Source organism: Apostichopus japonicus, chromosome 1 (genome assembly GCF_037975245.1).
Source record: "Apostichopus japonicus isolate 1M-3 chromosome 1, ASM3797524v1, whole genome shotgun sequence".
Classification (NCBI taxonomy): Eukaryota; Metazoa; Echinodermata; class Holothuroidea; order Aspidochirotida; family Stichopodidae; genus Apostichopus; species Apostichopus japonicus.
The window spans coordinates 21,373,997-21,395,574 of NC_092561.1; the positions used below are offsets into that span (position 1 = coordinate 21,373,997).

The window sequence follows — 21,578 nt, forward strand, 5'->3', positions numbered from 1 at the left end:
GTGGACCCACTGTTTCTACGAGACCTTCAGACTTGGCGTGAGAGTCCAACACTTCACAACGATAGTTCTTTCATGAATGGAATCTTCTTGGAGGATGTTCGTCCGTGTCTAAACTTCCCGTCTCAGGAGACTTCTGCAACGCTCCAAGAATGTGTAGCTGTGAATTATCTATCTATAGAACCAATCAGTGGCAAGAGCTCGTTTCCAAGGTAACATTTTAAATAATGCAGAAGAAATGCACTCCTGTCATATTGAGCATACAAGCTCATTTGTAATCAAAAGTATATATCGATGTTGCGGTCGGCTCCTTTTCCAGAAGGAAAAGTTAGATAATTCTTTGCGTTCTTTCTTAAGGTAGTAAATAAATTATTCAAAATGATTTAGTTCCCTTAATAACTATTAAGATAGTTCTATGAAATCATTCATAATTTGGCCAAAGTGGATAATGTAATGTTCCCACAGTTTAAAGGTTTTTCATAACTCCCAAACTTGAAAGTAATTTAGTCATTTAATGATTTCCAAGGATTTGTTGAAGGGTATGAGATATGCATTGAAAACCAAAGTAATGTTTCTATCTTAAAATTCTCATCTAATACACAAGTTTTGTCTGTATCTGTTGAGACACACTTCTTTAATGTGAACAGCAATAGTACCCTTGTGTGCATTATTCATTATTATATCACATATATCTTTAATGCTAACAGCAGTAGCACCCTTGTGTGTGTTATTCATTAGTATATATATCTTTAATGCTAAGAGCAATAGCACCCTTCTGTGTGTTATTCATTAGTATATAACATATATCTTTAATGCTAACAGCAGTAGTACCCTTGTGTGTGTTATTCATGAGTATATCACATATATCTTTTAATGCTAACAGCAATAGCACCCTTGTGTGTGTTATTCATTAGTTTATCACATATATCTTTAATGCTAACAGTAATAGCACCCTCGTGTATGTGTTGTTCATTAGTATATCACATATATCTTTAATGCTAACAGCAATAGCCCCCCTTCTGTGGGTTATTTATTAGTATATCACATATATCTCTAATGCTAACAGCAATAGCACCCTTGTGTGTGTTATTCATTAGTATATCACATATATCTGTAATGCTAACAGCAGTAGCACCCTTGTGTGTGTTATTCATTAGTATATCACATATATCGTTAATGCTAACAGCAGTAACACCCTCCTGTGTGTTATTTATGATCATATCACACACATTGTAGTAATATATTTATTCATCCATACCGGAGGGTTGTCTTATTAATTATGAGTTCTACTTTGACACCTTTCACTGAACCTCAACTGACCAAACATTTCCTTGTTTTTATTTTACAGACGCTGTAGTTTAACAGATCAACAGAGACCGTGCAGATATCGAATCAAGCTAGGCGACTCAGACTCCTGGATTAATATTTGTTCTGCGGCTAGAGACAGGGTGAGAGAGAGATATTGGTATTGTACTTAATATGTACTTAATATGGTCCAGTTTGGAAGAAGAAAAGTTGTAAGACCTAATTGGCTAATTATGATCCAATCGATGTGAAAAGTAAAGTCAAGCCTTGTTTGCTGTCGTTACTAAGCTGTTAGTAATACCTGTGTAGCCCCCTCTATTGATAAGTGTTGCTATGCATACATATGAATATGGTTTGTGTAACCTTGGCTGAACAGTGTACATACAATAGGTGTCAAGGTGCTAAGTAATGATATGAGTAGGTTTACAGGGCAGCAGGACGGGTGAATGGTTCTGTATTCTATCCTTCATACATACACTTGACTGTATTCCTTCATACAGAACAGATATTTGTCAATGCTTATTCAACGACTAAAATCTTTAACACCTTTCGCAGGATACCTCAATGCCCTAGATATATGTGTCCAATATCCGGCCTAGAAATTCATAATTTTATTTGCTTGCTAAAGAATTGACAGTGTATAATAACACTACTGGCCAAAATCAACATGCTAGTTTGCATTCTTCTTGAATTAATACAAAGATAACAATAAATTTGCACTGGCAGACACATGCATTGGGTTTTTCCCCTCGTCAAATGTTGAAATCCACCGGCATTGAGCCAGTAAATTACCAGAATCTTGAGGCCTGCCAGTGGGTCTGTTTCCCATATCATGGGGTCTGTACCTGTTTAGACTGGATGTGTGTTATCATTTACAGTGGGTTTGTTTCCCATATCATGGGGTCTGTACCTGTTTAGACTGTGTGTGTTACCAATTACAGTGGGTCTGTTTCCCATATCATGGGGTCTGTACCTGTTTAGACTGGATGTGTGTTACGAATTACAGTGGGTCTGTTTCCCATATCATGGGGTTTGTACCTGTTTAGACTGTGTGTTACCATTTACAGTGGGTCTGTTATCCATATCGTGGGGACGGTACCTGTTTAGACCATGTGTGTGTGTTATCATTAACAGTGGGTCTGTTTTCCCATATTGTGGGGTCTGTACCTGTGTAGGCCATGTGTGTGTGTTATCAGTAACAGTGGGTCTGTTTTCCCATATTTTGGGGTCTGTACCTGTTTAGACTGGGTGTGTCCTTTAACATATCCAGTGGGTCAGTATTTCCCATCTGTGTTGGTATCTTCCCATTGGTTTGGCCTGTTCATGTCAACATGCATAGCCCGGCTTGTGTGGATCAGTTGGTCTGCGTTGCCCGGCTTGTGTCGGTCAGTTGGTCTGAGTAGCCCGGCTTGTGTCGGTCAGTTGGTCTGAGTAGCCCAGCTTGTGTTGTCAGTAGGTCTGCGTAGCCCAGCTAGTGTCGGTCAGTAGGTCTGGGTAGCCCGGCTTGTGTGGGTCAGTAGGTCTGCATAGCCCGGCTTGTGTCTGACAGTGTTTCCTTAGTTTTTCATTAGTTTTGTTTGCCTACCTTCTTTTCGTTGTGCCTACAATTTTATAACTGATTGCTTGCACTTCATTTATTATATAACATTGTATATGACGTGAACACTGTATCTCTGGATACAGTGCTTAGGAGGTATACAGTGGTCAGTTTGAAGAATTCAAACAGAAAAATAACTGAGATTAAGCAGAATATTAAATGACCATGTTGTTAGCTATTTTATTTTTAATTTTGTTTCCTAGATTGCTGCTGTTTGTAACTATTACACCTACCTGAGATACATCCAACAAGGTCTGGTCAAAAGTGACTGTAAGTTGAAAAAATGAGATTCATATATATATATTAAACATTTAATAGTCATATAAAACAACAGGATATTAAAAATATTAGCATGCCTTCTTTTGTTGTCTGCTGATATTTCATAATGAATGTTAACTATTCCATATAAACAATGACACTAATGTTCAACTGCTGATATTTCTACAAGAATGAAAAATAGAACTCACCACTTTTATCAATATTTAAGATCTGGTGAGATCCCTTGTCAATTTTAGACTTGCTTAAATCTAAAATGATGGATGTGAATGAACATAACATCCTTTTCCCCAAGAACAAAAAAATAAAAAATCGGACCTGTTTGAAAGTATTTGTCATTCCCCAAACATAAAAATCGTACCTGTTTGAAAAGGAGTTTTCTTTCCCCAAATAGCAAAAATCTTACCTATTTGAAAGGGTTTATTCTTTCATAAGAGAAATACCTGCATGTCACAGAGTAATGATGACCTTTGGGGTTATTTGACATTCTTAATGGAAGTCTTTTGCGTAAGAATCTGGTAAATTTCAGATCCCCTTTGAAACTAAAAGATCCAATAACTGTGCAACTCATTACCATATCTAGTCAACTTTTATTTGAAATGATGAAGGCAAAATAATGACCTCTTTTCCTATTCCTGTTTACATTTTGTTTATTTTTAATGCCCATTTTGCAATGTGTCTAGAAAACAAAGATTTTGGTGTTGAATGGAATCATAAACATACATTCAATAAACATATCATCGAGGGAGTCTAAGGTTGGTTAATTGCAGCATAATGACCAATAAATGACCAATAATTGACAGTTTTGCTGTAAAATCAGAAATTGATGAAATAAGCACTGGTATGTATGTATGTACGTATTTTAGATTCTCCTGCAAGCAGGAACTCGCGAAGAAGCCTCATTGGCTTATCAAAGCCGCAAGCTGACCGAAGTCAGTCTCTTACATTCATATTTAACGTCCGTGATTATGAATTGTCAAATGTCAACAACTCTGTAACTGGACGACATACATTAATCTTGGAGTGACTCGAACCGGGGACCTTACGATTGGAAGGCACCGGCACAAGGCACCGGTTATTGCTATGTAAAATAATTGTATGATCTGGCACTGTTGGTATTTAATGTTGTTTTTTTTCTGTTCTAACTGCAGTGAATGAGATGTACTGGGAAATTATACGTCTGCGTAAGGCCATGTCTCTTGCCAAGCTGGGTCTGCCTGAATGATGATGCTGATGATGTTGAGATGATGCAGATTTGACCTCGAGGGGAGGATGTGACGTTGAGAGAATCAGTGCTCAGAATGAGAGATACACACTGCTCACATTCGGAAGTTTGTCGACACTTTCGGTTCAGAGGCCTTTATACCAATGTTAAAGTTTGCTGCATCTTGCTACATGAGGAACCCAAACATTTGATATTTTGGGCTGATTCAGAAGTTTTTTAAAGTCTGATTCGAGTGAATGATCAACGGACAAAGCTTTTAGTTTAGTAGATTGTTTTGTTTACAAACGAGGCTGTGCATTCCACATCAACTGATAAGTATCTGCAGCTTAAAAGTGAAGTAAACATTTAGTCTTTAATGAACATTGCACAGTAAGCAACTTGTTTCAATTCATCCTTTGAATTTTTTGGCACTTTTTGATACTTTAAAATTTATTCTTATGTGGAGTACATCACTATTCTACTTCACATGAGGAGGAAATTCCATTTGAAGACATAAATGATACTGCACAATGCTTTAATTTGAACAGTAAACTAGCCTGCTGTGAACTTTAAAGGTTCATCACTTCTAGACTTGTATCTCAATCAGTTTCCTTTTCCCTTCAAAACCTGTCAATTTTAAGATATTACATTTTGCTGTTACATCCAATTTGCAGACTACCTCTTTAAATTACAAATATGAACAATTACCAATGATGTAAACATATTATCAGAGTAACTTCCTTCACGGAATTAAGAATTTTAGAAATCTGTTCTGTGAATTTGGATGCATAGTAGGATGTTTCCGTGGAAACAGCACAAGACCAAAGAATGATGAACGAAGCAAGGACAATTTTTCCATACATTTTATTCTGTAATGGAAGGCACAATGCAAGGTGAACAAATTGTAGATGAAGTAAAAGTAAACAATTCTGTTTCTATCAAAACTAATATAGGCCATCCTATTTCTCTATTAAAAATAAGAAAAAGAAAAAAGAAGAACCATGGTATCAATTTATCAATAAAAATTTAAAGTTTAGGGAAAGCAGAACACATTGCAGTAAATGAAACCTGTTATTCTGTAACAGTTGAGTAGTTCATGTCATTGGTTTCCATTTACTTTGGAGATCTCTTAAAATTATGCTAAAAAAAATTTGTGTTATTTTGCACCCAATCCTCATGTGACTCAAGAGAACCGTTTTGTACACAGTTTAATATGTCGATCAATGTCATCATGATATGATACAGCCCAATGAATGACGTATCTTGTGGACCTGGTAAAACCCTAGGGGTAGGGTTAACCCCCTAGGGTTAGGGGAATCACATGTAGTCTCATGCAATTCCGTACTTCTTGAGACAATGGAACTTGCCACGCTATAAATTTTTCTTGAGAGGTAATAAGAAAAAATGGAGGTCTTGGTGTATATTGTGGGCTGAACGTGAATATTCATCAATTACATTAAGACATTTGCATATGAGAGTGATGGTAATTCAGTGTTGGTTATTCATTACTGTATTCCTTAATGCACCCTGTTATCACAATTAGGCATTGTATATAAGGATATATTGTATAATAAGTGCATTCTGCATCAGCAAAAGAAAACATGTCCTATGCCTATATCCTATGCACAAAAGAGGAACCATTTCCTTCGAACATTTAATAGCTGGGGATGTTGATAATTTGGTGCTCAAGGGTATGCACTGCCTGATTGGCTAAATGTGTATAACTCTTGGTGTAATGACCATTTATTGACAACACATCTTTGAAGTTGTAAAGCCAATAACTCTTGGATTTATATGAAGAATGTGTGCATTTGTACTATTTGATAATTTTTCTCATGAATATGCATTTTATTTAAATCAACTTGTTTGGGGTCATCCAGTCAATAGTCGAGAAACACATTTTTGAGTACGCTCACACATATACGGACTAATCTGTACATTCCATCGACAGTACTGACTCATAAAACTTAGTCCTCTCTTAGTTTATATTTGTTTGTATTTGTGTGTGAGTATATGTTCTGTTTATTAATTTATTCACCATTTTGTACATTTGTCAAATATTTGTATGTGTATTTAGCATATGCATGATTCTTTCTCTTGACCAATTAGTTAGTATGCAAACATATCATGCAGTATATATATTGTAACCTCATTTAAAAACAATTTTATTCTGGTTGTTGTTGCTGCAGCTGTTTCTATCAACTCAATAATATATGCTCTGATAGTCACATGCTGTCAGTCACATGTTGTGTGTCACATGCTTGTTAGTCACATTGTGACACACTTTTTTTCAGTGACACTTATTACAAGTTTTGTGATTAACTCAATGTTATGTGATGGTCACATGTATGATGTCTTGCATGGAACACATGTCAGTCACATGTTAGGCAAACCACTGTATTAGTTATTATATAATGCAGTGAATACAAAATATCATTCTCTACAAAATAAAATATTTTTCTAAAATAAGTCATATTAGAACTTATTGCAAGAAACATCCTATCCTGTGATGCCAGTAACATTTTGCCTTAACATTGTTCAACCAGTAGGAAAGTAAGAATTTGTGCCTTCAAAATCATGTCAAATGTTTCATGGATATGTAAATCTCTTTAGCTAAAGTAGAGATATTCAGTTGTTTTATCTTTAAAGAGTTTAAAGTAATATCTATAATAAGTATCTAAATATGATAATAAGATAAAAATGATTGTCACATTTGGATTACTTCATATTCTAGGTTTTTTTCTTCATCTTACAGAAACTATTTTATTATTTGGGTATTACTTCTTTATAATTTATGGCAAAGCCGAATTTGAAAATTAAATTGATTTGTAAATGTAACATATAGAATGTTATTATTCTTGAATTTTCTTTGAAAACGATTTAGAGGGCTATTATGTTTATCTTTCTTTGAGCCACCTCTTATTGTAACATTCCTGGTCTGTCCGTATCCATTGAACATCTTGAACATAGGAATTTGTTCCAAGGGTATAAATGTAACTTAGATCAGTGGTCTACATACCATGGGGGGAGGGGGGGGGGCTGGGGGCAGAACTCAAAAAGTGGATTGTGAAAATGTAAATGTCAATAAAATTATCCACAAACATTTTTTCTGAGTGCTGATGGGAGATTGAATATTTGTTTTTTCTTTAACATAGTCCCAGGACGCTTTCATGCATTCCAAGCATCAATTCTAAAAGATGGGGTATCATGGGTCGTGGCCCAGATCTTATGGAAGATCCTGGGCCACGGATCTGAAATGGTGGAATGCAATGTTAATGTGATACAGAGGAAAGTACATTTACTATTTGGTTAGCAGACTAACTGTCTAAATTATGTACATATCAGAAAAAAATTTGATACAATAATTAATTTTAAATAGTTTTTAATTATTCCTTTTCAAATTTGATGATTTGTAAATTTATAGTACTACAATTTTGTATGCGATTAATATGCACTTGGACAACAAACTGTTTCTCGATATTTCGATAATCAAGAAAAGAGTTTTTTTATATATTTCCTTTTAAGAAAATCTTTAAGGTTTGTTTTATTTCCATGTTTGATCAACTATTCCAAGTTTATGGCATTCCATGATGCTTGCTGTTAGCTTACACTGGATCACAATTATTCAAAAGTTAATGTAGTGATACTTTCTTAGACACGGCATGAAGCCTTTCACTTGTGGCGTTTTAAACGTCTCTTGTGGAGAAGCAAACCAATTGCCATTCTACAATGATTATATTGTCTGTCGTTGAGAAATAAAGCAACTGTCATGCTTTGTGTATTAAACAATTGTCTTCGAAGAGTGTTTCTTGAGACATTTGTCTGTCTTTGAGGCATCAGACATTTGTCTGTCTTTGAGACATCAGACATTTGTCTGTCTTTGAGGCATTAGACATTGTCTTTCTTTGAGACATCAGACATTTGTCTGTCTTTGAGACATACATTTGTCTGTCCTTGAGGCATCATACATTTGTCTGTCTTTGAGACATCAGACATTTGTGTGTCATGAAGACATCAGACATTTGTCTGTCTTTGAGACATCAAACATTTGTCTGTCTTTGAGGCATCAGGCATTTGTCTGTCTTTGGGACATCATACATTTGTCTGTCATGGAGACATCATACATTTGTCTGTCTTTGAGACATCAGACATTTGTTTGTCTTTGAGACATTTGTTTGCCTTTGAGGCATCAGACATTTGTCTGTCTTTGAGACATCAGACATTTGTCTGTCTTTGAGGCATTAGACATTGTCTGTCTTTGAGACATCAGATATTTGTCTGTCTTTGAGACATCAGATATTTGTCTGTCCTTGAGGCATCATACATTTGTCTGTCTTTGAGACATCAGACATTTGTGTGTCATGAAGACATCAGACATTTGTCTGTCTTTGAGACATCAAACATTTGTCTGTCTTTGAGACATCAGGCATTTGTCTGTCTTTGAGACATCATACATTTGTCTGTCTTTGAGACATCAGACATTTGTCTGTCATGGAGACATACATTTGTCTGTCTTTGAGACATCAGACATTTGTTTGTCTTTGAGACATTTGTCTGCCTTTGAGGCATCAGACATTTGTCTGTCTTTGAGACATTCGTCTGTCTTTTTCTCTGTTGTTAATGACTTACAACCTTTCCAGAGGAACTTAGAATGTTTGAGTTTTATAAACACAGTACATTTACACTTCTGTTGGTTTCAGTTCTGAAGAAAGTCACTTTTTATTGGCAAACCATGAGCATGTGATTAAGTACAATGAAGTTACTATGCATAGTATTTGGATTATAAAGAGGTGCTGAATAGATTAAACATGTTAGATTTATATATATACAGAACAAAACATATTGATAATATATATTATTATATATGCAACCAGGTATGCATGCCAAAAAATAAAGATTCTTGTTTCATATTTTCATCAAGTATATATATTTTTTCTGTTCTTTATTTCATGTTTGACAACAACTTTTCCACATTGTTAAGATATAAAAATAGTAGAAATAAAAGACCACAACTCAATTCATTCTTGTTAATACTTCTATCTATTGGTGCTTCTGTATGTATTACATATAGAGTAACACTTGTGCCGATGTGGTTTGTGGGGGGGGGGGGGGGAGAAGAGGGATGGAGATGGGAGATCTTACACATTCATTTATCCATTATTATGCAGCACGACCAATATTGTGATATTTCTGTGTTAGTTCAATATTGTTATATTTTTCCTTCCATTCCCCACTTTTTGTAACTTTTGTCTAGATTTTCAAGATACATTTTATCCTACGGTTTTCCTGAGTGTGTCCTGGAAGCCTGTGCGGAACTCCATCCCCCTCAACCCCCCCCCCCCATCTGCCTCACTCCCCTGTACATTTAGTATGTTAAGTTTGAATTTACGAACTTCCCACAGAGGATGCAGTACTTAACAAATTAGTTTCACCAGTCGGCAAAACTACAAGTAAAAGACTAAAGTATATATATATTACTGAATAAATAATGTAGTTTATGCTGATTATAGGTTATGTTTAGCTATCTACTGATAAAATTTACATTGTAGTAATACATAATAGAGTTATATTCGTATTGCTTTCATGAATACCTTGTACATGTATCTAAAATATGACTCATATATAGAAAAGAGCATAAGAGAGATAAGTTGTTAATAAACTGTATATCTACCACAGAAAGCTTATGTGGGTAAATATATATATATAAATGTTAGAATGCCTGACGTTTTGATCCTAGCAGGATCAAATGCGAAACGTATGAAAACAGAGTAGGGACATTTTTGTTTGCTTACAACTTATTTCTTTCACATAATATATTATAGAATAAAAATAATATATATATATATATATATATATATATATATATATATATATATATATATATATATATATATATATATATTTATATATATATATATATATTTATATATATATATATATATATATATATTTATATATATATATAAATATATATATATATATATATATATATATATATATATATATATATATATATATATAAATGGAAATCGTAATGAGTTGGAAAATCAAGAACAGTGAAAAAACCTTCTATATATATATATATATATATATTAAACCAACCATTGGCTGTCAATCTCTCAATTTAATTTTCATATCTCACTGGAGCTCCAGCCACTCTCTAAATGCAGCATAGTTGTGTAACAGTTTTCTCCATTATTCCTATACAATATAAGATCACACGTACTATAAAAAAAAATATATATTCTGGATTCACATCGCCAACGAAAGACTATTGTTGAGAAGGATGAAGAAGGCAACATCTCGGTCTCTCGGAAGACAGTTGGAATAATTGTCAAATTAAGGCTTTCTTTAAATAATTGAATTTGAGTCAGTAGGAAATTTGTCATGGTCACATTAAAATAGAGGGCAGTAGAGCAATTCCATGAATTTAAAAATATTATTATGGTTGATATGCATATTAAGCAGTGGATATATCATATATATATCTGCCAAGTAACATCATTTCCATATTACACTTCATAAGTGGGCTATCATCTCTTATCGAAGACTTCAAGTAAAGTTGTTAAATAGATGAGTTACTTTCGTATTAACAGCCATTTTCCAATCCTCGGAAAGCTGTTACCACTGGATTTATCGCATCCGTATAGCTCTAAACAAGCTTCGTTGACTTCGTCTGGCAAATTAATCACTATATCTCTAAACTTTGAATCAGAATCATCTACTCTTACCGCTTTTTGGTAAGAAAGATTTTCGCGCCCATTTGCTTCTACTAATTTTCCAACGATAGTTAAGTTTTTCTTTTTCCCAAGGGCGAGTTTCAAAGTATGTTGACCGTTTGGTATATTGACCATTGCATCGCAAGTCATTGAAAGGTCTAGTGCTTTGAAGTCGTCCCAACTTGGACCCCAGGAATCATCACTTGGTGGAAACAAGTCACCGTCGTATCCTTTCGAGCAGACGACCAACCACCGCATTGCCAGCGTTTGACGAATGAAGAGATGCAGGACATAAAATCCGGCTTCGTCGATACGGAGAGAAACGCTAGACTTCTCCAGGTCGTTTTTACCAAAGTTTGAATGGGCGAATATCAGTTGCGACGATTTTTGAAATTTGTCAGAGTTGATGTCGTTAAGAGTAAATTTGAGGGGACAGTTTGATTGGAACGGTCGAGTTATAGCTAAAGAACCTTCGCCCTTTGTAAGTCTGATGTAAGAACTCTTATGACTCACACATTTCACGTTACTTTCATAATATATACCTAAAGGGTTCCATTTGATTCCTTCTGGAAACACTGGATTGGTGTCACTTGACTGTCCTGTGAAATGAATCATAAACACGGCAAACTGTGTGTACTGACCGGACTTGGGATCGTTGTGGAAGTATACGTAGTACCAACCTGCTCTTGGTAAGTGAATGTGGAAGGCATGCTTCCCCTTTAACCTCTCGTGGTACATTCTGTTTTTCAGAGCGACTGTCGGCTGATTTTCAGTGCTCAGTTTTGCAAGCAGATCACCATCTTTAGGACATGAATATTCAATGACGACCCTTTCCGTAGAAGTCTCTATAATTGGTTTTGTGTGACTTACACACGCAAACCCTTTCAGAACGTCCGGCGGCAAACTACCAAAACGTCTTTTATTCAAGGGTGTGTTTCTCTTTGCTGATTGGCCAATGATAGTATACGTCACCAGTTTATCGTGCATTTCAGATCCTTCACTGGCAGTGCTTGCGTTAAGCGTCTTTGTAGCGTACACGTCTAGTTTATACGTACCAGGGCCAGGCAATCGCACATGCAAAGTTATCTTGTTATCCTTCCAGAAGTGCATCACTTGATAACCGATATCTTCTTTAAAATCTGTAGATTTTGACGTTAGAAAGTGTTGAATTGAACCAAGAACTTCCATCTTAAGATTAATATCTATTTCGTTTTTCTCGTTTGCATGAAGTACGCCCTCTCTCTGAGTAAGTGACACCTTCATGACGTACATCATGGGCCCGATCTTAGGAGACAAATTCCAGCTTTCCAGTGATTGGTCCTTCTGTCTACTTGTGGTCTCTGATTGGTCGTTTGGGAGGTGAGTGTTCTCGAAATGATTCGGTTCTGCTAGAAACCAATGTTCCCTCCATTCTTTAGTGTATGTATTGGTTGACTTACCTATATATCGAAAGAGAACGAAAACATCATAATATGAAAATATTTGATGACTGACATCTATAGACTCAAAAGTAAGACTAAAGAAGCCTTCGCAGAACAACCTCTTAGCATGCTTAGTCCTAAGATGGAAACGTAAGGTCCCTTAACTATCATGTATTTACCTGCACATGATGTTATTACTAGATGAGTATTTTGTTGACAGTGTTTTCTCTACAAGAAAGCAAACTTGCCTGCATAAATTATACAGGAAATTATTCAACACAGTGCATAAGGTGAGGAAGTGAGCAGCCGGCATGGCTTTCGAAATTTTATCCGGCGTGCGAATTATGCCTACCTGGCGTCCCACAAATGCGTGAATGGGAGGCTGTCGTATCTATGTACGGTGTGCGAGAAGGACAGGGGAAATGGGGGAGGTGTTATATCTACTAAATTCTTTGACCAGGCGTTTTTGTATAAATTAAATAAAGCTTAAACAAAATAATATCATTTAAATAATCATCATGCTAATTCATAAACAAAATTATTTAGGATACAACCATGGCAACGATAAAAAAAAAAAACATTGTTTCCTCGCACTGAGCATCAGTCCTCTGACGTCAGATATGTGTCAATATGTTCGCGGCTGTCTCAGTGTCTATAGTTCTGTGTTATGATCTTTGAATGAATACTACAGGAAGCCAATAGTGAAACATTTCACCAAAATTGTTGAAACAGCGAGCTGCATATACAATAAACGCAAGGACTCGCATTCTCACATAGGCCTACACATGCAAAGCGACACATAAATATGCTGAGGCAACATCCTAACAACAATCATGATTCATTTGAGAGTGACGCAGTTAAATCACCTGATCAACATAAAAAAGGAACGCAAGGACTCGCAAGCACGTGCGCACATATGCACAGCGACACACACATAATACTGAGACAATATCCTAACAACAATCATGATTCATTTGAGAGTGACGCAGTTAAATCACCTGATCAACATAAAACAAGAAACGCACGGACTCGCAAGCACGTGCACACATATGCACAGCGACACACAAATAATGCTTTAACAACAATCATGATTCTTCTGAGAGTGACACAGTTAAACTACTTTATCAACATAATTAGCCAATATTCAGGCTAACGCCCGCTCATAAATATTGCAATGAGATATAGATATACAAAAACGAGCAACACCCAGCAATCTTCCACCATCCTAAACTTGAAGATTTGATGCTCAATAAAATAAACTTGATTTAATGTTTTTCTGATTTCTTACGGCAGATTAGACTACATGTAGGCTACACCAGATAAAACAAACACATTGATATGTTGGAAAATTTGCTAATTCTTTCTCTCTCTCGAAAAATACAAAGACGAAAGTTCAAATGAGAGAAAAAAATATTTCAAATCGGTCGCCTCGCTCACCACAATAAACGTGGAGTATGGAGCGTAGTTTATTAATTGTTATTAAAACTTCCACAGTTACAGGTATAATCCGTATATGACCCTTTATTGTTTCAAAGTCTGACTACAGGACTCAGCTGCTGCAGTATTCACTGTACGTATAGGTCTATGTACATATACTTACTAACGTTACCAGCTGCCCACGTAGGATCACAGTAAAACGGTTTTCCGCCCAAGTAGATTAGACCCCATGCATGGCTACAGGAATCAAGGTTATCGTGTCCAACATAGTAGTTTGCACCTTTATCATAACCATTCACGGAGTCAAATTGAAGTTCTGCAATTCTAAATGACACAAATTTTAAAATATTTTTATAAATTTTATATTTTAATATAAAAAACATAATATATATATAAATAAAATTAAAAAAGAGATAGTGATAGCTGCGAGGTTTTACTTGTAACATTGGCAATTAAATCACGCTGCTGACTTACTTGTCTCCTCAATATAATTGCACTCCATGTATCCGTGAGCCGGGATCAAACAGTTAACTGGCAATGCCCATCACACACCCCTGTCCAATTCCCTAACCCTAACCGACAATTTCAAATACATCATAAGATTAATTTCGATGCCAATAATCGTGGATAAAGGCAAAGACATTAGGTAACAAGTCTGGAACACTATAACCTTCTTGCAAAGTTCATTTCGTTCCTATTGTTACCGTACCAGTAGTCTATAGAAGCGCTAGCTAGACCAGCCTTGTGCTACTTATTCTCTTTTTATCTCAGATCACATCAATCTTTATTTTTAACAGTCTACATTCATAAAAGTGATATTCGTTTGCCTGCACTTCAGACTAACACACAAACTTAAAGCTAATTCATTAGCCTATAAGTATAGTTACACATTTTAATGTATTTATTTTCTTAAATGTCATCAATTTTGGCCGCCAAAATATGCTAGCATGTCAAAAATGGTCACTACTGCATGCACAATTAACTTTTTAATGTACATGTGTATTCTTCTGTGGTCGTGATATATCTACGACTACTGAATATGCATGAAACAATACTTTGGACTTATTTGTCTTAGTCCATTTATCTGACATATGGTGTTGACATGTCATATACTCACTCGCAAAACTTCTTTAGCAAGTCCACATAACCTCCACACACAGCAACACCACGCTGAAGTGCCTCTTGGGCAGTAGACACGCCTGCACCAGCCCGTAAGCCAACTACGTCATAAGCTATGTTTTCTGCGATCCAACGGAACAATACTCGATATTTCTGTGTAGGGTTCTTTGCTGGACCAATCAGATGCTGGACTAAACCAGTCATGTCTCCCTTCAAATGACTCGGTGTCTGTTTTAATTAATCAAGTTGAATAGAAATTAACACTATCTTATCAACAGAGAAAAATAAATACGGCGTGCACTACGTGTATCGTAGTATAGACATTACAATACATCAACCTATAGTAATATATATATGGCTTGAGATAACAACGTTGTGTGAATTCAAGATTTAAAATATTAACAAACTATATATATATGATACATTTTTCCGAGATTTAACATTACAGCTGTTATACCGTATCGCACCATGCACACACTAGTAACGAAAGACCGCATCACATTATCTTATGTTGTTTTGACTCGGTGAAAAGCAATCCAGGGATTTTCCGCGTATTCAAACGTTAAAATGTTTTCTTTTGATTGGAGGCAACTAGATTTTGATGGAAAAAAAATGATTTTTTTTTTGTATTGTCATTATTTGTTGTCTGAGTAGAGCGTAGTAGTGGTGCGTTATTTTAATATAGTAAGGGGTAATAGAAAAATAAATCCACGGACAATTACTAACTAGATATGACAAACCCTCACAAATATCCCACATGCCCCCTCCCCTCCCCCTCATCCCCACTGAAGCATCAACGGCACCGTCCCGCGACACCTCACCTCATAAACCTCTATATCCACTCTGATTGTTAGTCGTGTCGTGACGTCTTTTACAAGAATCATTCATTATATGGTCGGTGGGAACACTTTGAAGAAAACGATCGGAACGTAACGGCGTTCTATGAATTGAGGAAAACTGTCACTAACTGCGTGATTGCAGCTCCTCGCGATAAACAGAGCTTAGATAGCCCTATTCTGTATAGAGCAGTTTATATACCGCAGTTAAACCTGCAGAAGTACTGTGGCCATCCCTGAAACTGGCCAATTTACACTGAAAAAAACGTATCACTTTGCTTAAAGGATATTGTTTAGCACACCAACTTTATTATACCCACTATGATGAAAGGTCAAGGGTCTATTTGCTTGTTTAAAACTGTCCTGAAATTAAAATATTCAGTAAGTATAAAAAGAACTTACTTTTATTGCATGTTGATCTAATAACTTGAAGGGTTCAAAGTCCTTCATGAGTGACTTCTTGCCCTCCCAGAAGGTATCCACCAGGGTCAGTTCCTTGTCCATCTTACGGTAGAGTTGTCGCTGGTTCTTCATGGCTTGTACGCCAGGTTTGACTGATGTTATAAAATAAGGGTTGGCTCCGTGACCGCCATCGGTTCCTCCTGCAGTGTGTCTGGACTGTTGGGATCCACCCATAATGGTCACTCATCTAAAGATGACTTGACGAAAATAAAAAAGAGTAAGACTAATTATATCAACCATTCAATTAGGTTTTCCTAAATAAAAGTATTAAATATCATCAACATTAACCCCCCCCCCCCACACACACACACACATACACGTGTACACAGCCCCTTCTCTGGTTCCAACATATACTCAGTACTTTAAAACATCTTCGTCATGCATAACAAAAGGACGTATAGACTTGTTAAGTTGACATATAGCATTCGCACTTTTTTACGGAGATTATCAACATGCTTGAATTTGAGAACAGTGTATACTTAAAGGCATTGAAGACTCGCCCCAAACCGCGTGCGGCCATCTGAAAAAAAAGTTAACTTTCTGTTGCTTGCAAGTGACGTTCTGTTCGTGTCGCTACAAAATGCAGACAGCAATGAAACGTGATACCTTGTTATCTTTAGCTGAACCTGAGATGTCCATCGCTGTATCGTTTGTACACTGTGCTGTGGGTATTCACCGCAGATGTATGTACTGACTGTACTCTATAGTGTCTAATTACCGACGGTAGCGAGCTGTGTGTGTATTTTCTGGGATCGATGGTGGTGTCTAACACTTCTGTTACACCTCATTCGAAACTAGGTCATATTACCGGCATTAGACGTTTCTTTTTGCGCGAGTCTTCACACCCTTTAAGTTGACATATATCATTCGCAACAGTGTATACTTAATACAAACATAGACCCCATTAACCCGTACACATGGCTTGTATGTGGATGTTTTGATATTGAAACCATCAACGACTTCAGAATGACTTCAAATATTATACATGTTATTTGTATCCGAGAGAAGATGGTACATGGAGTTCGTTACGTCACTAGCAGTAGTTATAACTATATTATTCGAATATTTGTTAATGCACAATGGGTATTTAGTACGGATACTAATACAATCGTTATAACAGTACTGCTAGTGACGTAACGAACTCCATGTACTATCATCTCCCGGATACAAATAACATGTGTATTATTTGACGTAATTCTGAAGTCGAATACAATCATGTATACAGCACATAATAATATTTCACTGGGACGATAGGTACCCTCAGCATTGTTTTCGACCAATTATGGAATGAAGTGCTTTAGTATTTACATGTACCACTCACCTATATGCGTTTATGCCTAATAAAATACAAGAATGATCAGAAACAAGAATATTTACCTAAGTTGTAGAAATGTGAAAGATTTTCTTTAAGTATCTCCAAAGCGACACATTTCTCACACTATTATATTAGATCTAGCGATTCTCTACGCTGGTCTGACTTCTTCCTCTCGTCTTCCAGTACACGTATAAAGACGATCTTCAGAAAAGAGTCTATAAATGTTTATTTCAAATCACCAATTAAGCAAAGGTCACATAACTCTATTATGGTCTCTATTTGTTGAACACTTTAATAATCCAATTGACTTGTATACTCACACGTGCTTATCAAGATGACCATCGATAATTAAAATAACAGCTAAGTATACAAATATTACGTAATCGAAGCAGTTTGTTGTCTTTTAAAGGTCATTATTAACCAAAGATGTAAACAGATCGCAACCACACGTAAATGTCAAAAGGGCGTCAGAAAACCGTATCAGCTCTTGCAAGATGGCTAACCAAAGTTTCCATGGTAACTGTTATGACGTCATGCTATTGTACCCAATTGATTCCGTTCTCAGACTTAATTCAAAGTCGATTACGCTGATCTCTCTTTGTAATGTCATTGTTCAAATTGGGAAGTAGGGTGAAGTCATTCTTCCACTGTGAATGTACTATATGTATACTGTGTACATACATACAGGGATGTGTTCACGCCGAGCGGCTGCGTCCGGGCAGTTCTGAATGCCGTCCAGCAAAAACAGTATTTTAAATATTTCAGCCCGGTAATAGTTTTGATGATTAATATAACACATTTTAATTTTACCAAAACATGGGTGAATACTTGGCACAGAAATTAGCTCCAGAAGAGGATAAAAATAGCACCATTTACCAACTAAGCGTACTTCATTTGCAAACTTTCAAATGGGGTGGAAAATACCCCCACCAATTTGAGAGCACTTCCCTGTATATATATGCACATGCCTACTCTCCTTCGATCAGGATATAGATCCACCTTACTATGTAATTTACTAAGGATACATGAATGTGCGCGCGTGTGGGGTGGGGTGTGGATGAGGTGGGGAAGTGGTGTCACTGTGTGATGTTAGTAAACGTGAGAAAGCTAAACTGGATTTTAAGTTTTTCTACTAAACTAAACTTAAGTCCAAAGTGTTAGCAATTCCAGACCCTTGTTCGAATAGAAAGGCTTCTTATGTTTTAAATCTATATTGATCTATGATCTCTCTCCCGCCTCCCAACCCCACCCCTTCCACCCCTGCACATATCACCACCACATAAACAGCAGTGACAACAGCCGCCACCCTATAGTATGATAGTTTTCCTTGTGTGAAAGATTCAAGGTGAATTTCGGCGTTAAATTCTATATTAACTGGAAAAGTTCAAACTTCATGGACATGCACAATGATGCATTGTTTGTCTGGCGTATACAAAGTACGCAGTGCATGTAGGCTACAATGATTTATTCCTTGTCATATCCCAGTGAACATTTATCTATTAAAAGACGTCGACAGAAAAAGAAGGGATTCATGAGATATCGATTAAACGAACGAGACTGCGAATAACCGATAGCATTTGCCACGTGTCCGCGATGAGTTGAATAATGCCTACGTGATATAGAATGCAACAGTATTAAGCTGATCATACAACCTGCTTGAACCCAATGATAACTACAGATGTATTTCAGGCAAGTTAGAAGGTAAAACCACTTGGAGTGTATTATATGGTATACTTAATTTACATTAAGAACAACCAAGCTGATTAGAAAACTACCTCCCCTCTTAGTACTAGACGGTATATGATGAAACATACAATATAACACATAATGATGTATAGTTAGCTTACCTTGTGTCATCAAATCACTTTGAGTGTATCAGGTGGTATATTTAATTTACATTAAGAACAACCATGCTGATTAGAAAACACCTCTCCGTCATATAATATACTGTATATAACGAAACATACAATATAACACATAATGACGTAGTTCGCTTGCCTTGCGATGACATCAAATCACTTTGAGTGTATCAGGTGGTATATTTAATTTACGTTAAGAACAACCATGCTGATTAGAAAACACCTCTCCGTCATATAATATACTGTATAACGAAACATACAATATAACACATAATGACGTAGTTCGCTTACCTTGCGATGACATCAAATCACTTTGAGTGTATCAGGTGGTATATTTAATTTACGTTAAGAACAACCATGCTGATTAGAAAACACCTCTCCGTCATATAATATACTGTATAACGAAACATACAATATAACACATAATGACGTAGTTCGCTTACCTTGCGATGACATCAAATCACTTTGAGTGTATCAGGTGGTATATTTAATTTACGTTAAGAACAACCATGCTGATTAGAAAACACCTCTCCGTCTTATTATATACTGTATATAATGAAACAGATAGTATATAAGACATGCAGAATGACCTAGTAGAGCGTGTTGACGACATCAAGTATTGTCCTGTGTTGTATCTCTGAATGGAATAAGCAAACAGACATTAGCTGCTTATGTAGGTTAACTTGATTCCGTGAAGGTAGCTGCACAGGCTAACATAACGAACACATAGACGACCCCGAAGTGGTATACATGTATAGTGTGATATATAAACCCTTCACAGTACAGACACACATAACATTGAACTTTTGGGTAGGTTGAAAAGGCAACTTGTCCAAAGTCCATATCCTTATATTCAGGAATATTTGTTTATACTGCTTACTTTTATAATGTGTACCAGATAGAACATATTGAAACGCCGTGAACCATGGGAAGATAAACAGCTGTAAAATAGAGGTTATAGTCAACGGTCTACCGTGCGTTTCTTACAGGGTAATGCATGAACGGGTGTATAACATAAGCGATGAACGATACCCTCGTGAGTGCATTATCCTGCGATAAACGCACGACAGACAATTCATTCACACAGAGCACTACTGAAAACATTTAATGACTTATTCCAACATACTGAAAAGCAGAAAATTGCTAAAAACAGTGATTTAGTATTTGACCTTTGATCTATGACGTTACCAGTTACGCAGACACGAGTTTATATGGCCAGACACCTACCCACCAACTTTGAACTTGATCATCGAAGTTAGGGTCTAGGATCGGACACACAAAATCTCCACAATTAAGGTCAATTTAACCTATGAACTCAATGGACCTTTGACCCCGACCCTTAACACCTAAATCTGTCCTATTTTAAAATTCGTTTAATCATTCTCTACATATCGTCTTGTTTAATGACTTTTTTATACAGGATGACGAGCAGAAATGGCTAAAACTCAATTCAAACGTCTGACCTCTGACTTTCGAACTATGACGTCATAAATCACCCAGGCACGAGTTTACATGGTCAGTCTCCAACCCAACAAGTTAGGGTCTAGGAAGATTTCGGGCGACAACTTGTTTTGCTCACTCCCACACACACACACTTACCTTTCTGATGTGGTGGGGGGGGGGGGGGTGGGGATACATGTACGGAGATGGGATAAAAAAAAGTGTCACTTTTGTACGAGTACATTATGAAAGCTGATATAATTATACACACTCTTTCAAGGGAACCGTAGGTTAATTTTAATGTGGAGTATTGAGTATTAAGTATTGAAATACTTACTGCCATCAGCACACAATTTCTAGTTTCATCTCTATTAGTCGGGATGAAAATTCAACATTAAATATTATCTATGCCTAAGTTTCTAAGCAGCGACAATTACTATAGTATCACAGTTTTCATTTTGACCATTGCACTTCAATATCGTCTTCTTGCCATATTTTGTTAATCACATTTGTAGTATAAAATGTTGAACTCGTCTTCGAAATAACTGTTTGCAACTCAAGAATCTTAGAACTAGTCTGAAAGCTGGATAT

At 36.2% G+C, this 21,578-nt stretch overlaps 2 protein-coding genes across 6 annotated transcripts in view; one reads left to right on the forward strand and one right to left on the reverse strand.

Annotated features, from left to right (window-relative positions):
• LOC139971606 (guanine nucleotide exchange factor for Rab-3A-like) overlaps positions 1–5,303 on the forward strand; it is a 29,120-nt gene extending 23,817 nt beyond the window's left edge. For both annotated transcript variants that reach the window (XM_071978243.1, XM_071978234.1), the window contains exons 7-10: positions 1–209; positions 1,346–1,445; positions 3,103–3,169; positions 4,327–5,303. In XM_071978243.1, coding sequence (XP_071834344.1) covers positions 1–209; positions 1,346–1,445; positions 3,103–3,169; positions 4,327–4,400 — 450 coding nt within the window. In that variant the 3' untranslated portion in view covers positions 4,401–5,303. The remainder of the gene's footprint in view (positions 210–1,345; positions 1,446–3,102; positions 3,170–4,326) is intronic.
• A 5,128-nt stretch (positions 5,304–10,431) lies between these two features.
• LOC139971618 (kyphoscoliosis peptidase-like) lies at positions 10,432–19,962 on the reverse strand. 4 transcript variants are annotated; one of them, XM_071978263.1, is made up of 6 exons: positions 19,536–19,671; positions 17,751–17,903; positions 16,314–16,570; positions 15,074–15,303; positions 14,120–14,280; positions 10,432–12,537 (listed from the first exon to the last, which is right to left on the reverse strand). In XM_071978263.1, the coding sequence occupies exons 3-6, from the start codon at positions 16,545–16,547 to the stop codon at positions 10,958–10,960; spliced, it is 2,205 nt and encodes a 734-aa protein (XP_071834364.1). In that variant the 5' UTR covers positions 16,548–16,570; positions 17,751–17,903; positions 19,536–19,671; the 3' UTR covers positions 10,432–10,957. The 4 variants fall into 4 exon arrangements, with proteins under 4 accessions (XP_071834364.1, XP_071834380.1, XP_071834371.1 ...); XM_071978279.1 differs by lacking the exons at positions 17,751–17,903; positions 19,536–19,671 and adding an exon at positions 19,839–19,962; XM_071978270.1 differs by lacking the exons at positions 17,751–17,903; positions 19,536–19,671 and adding an exon at positions 19,687–19,809.
• Between the last annotated feature and the right edge of the window lie 1,616 nt (positions 19,963–21,578).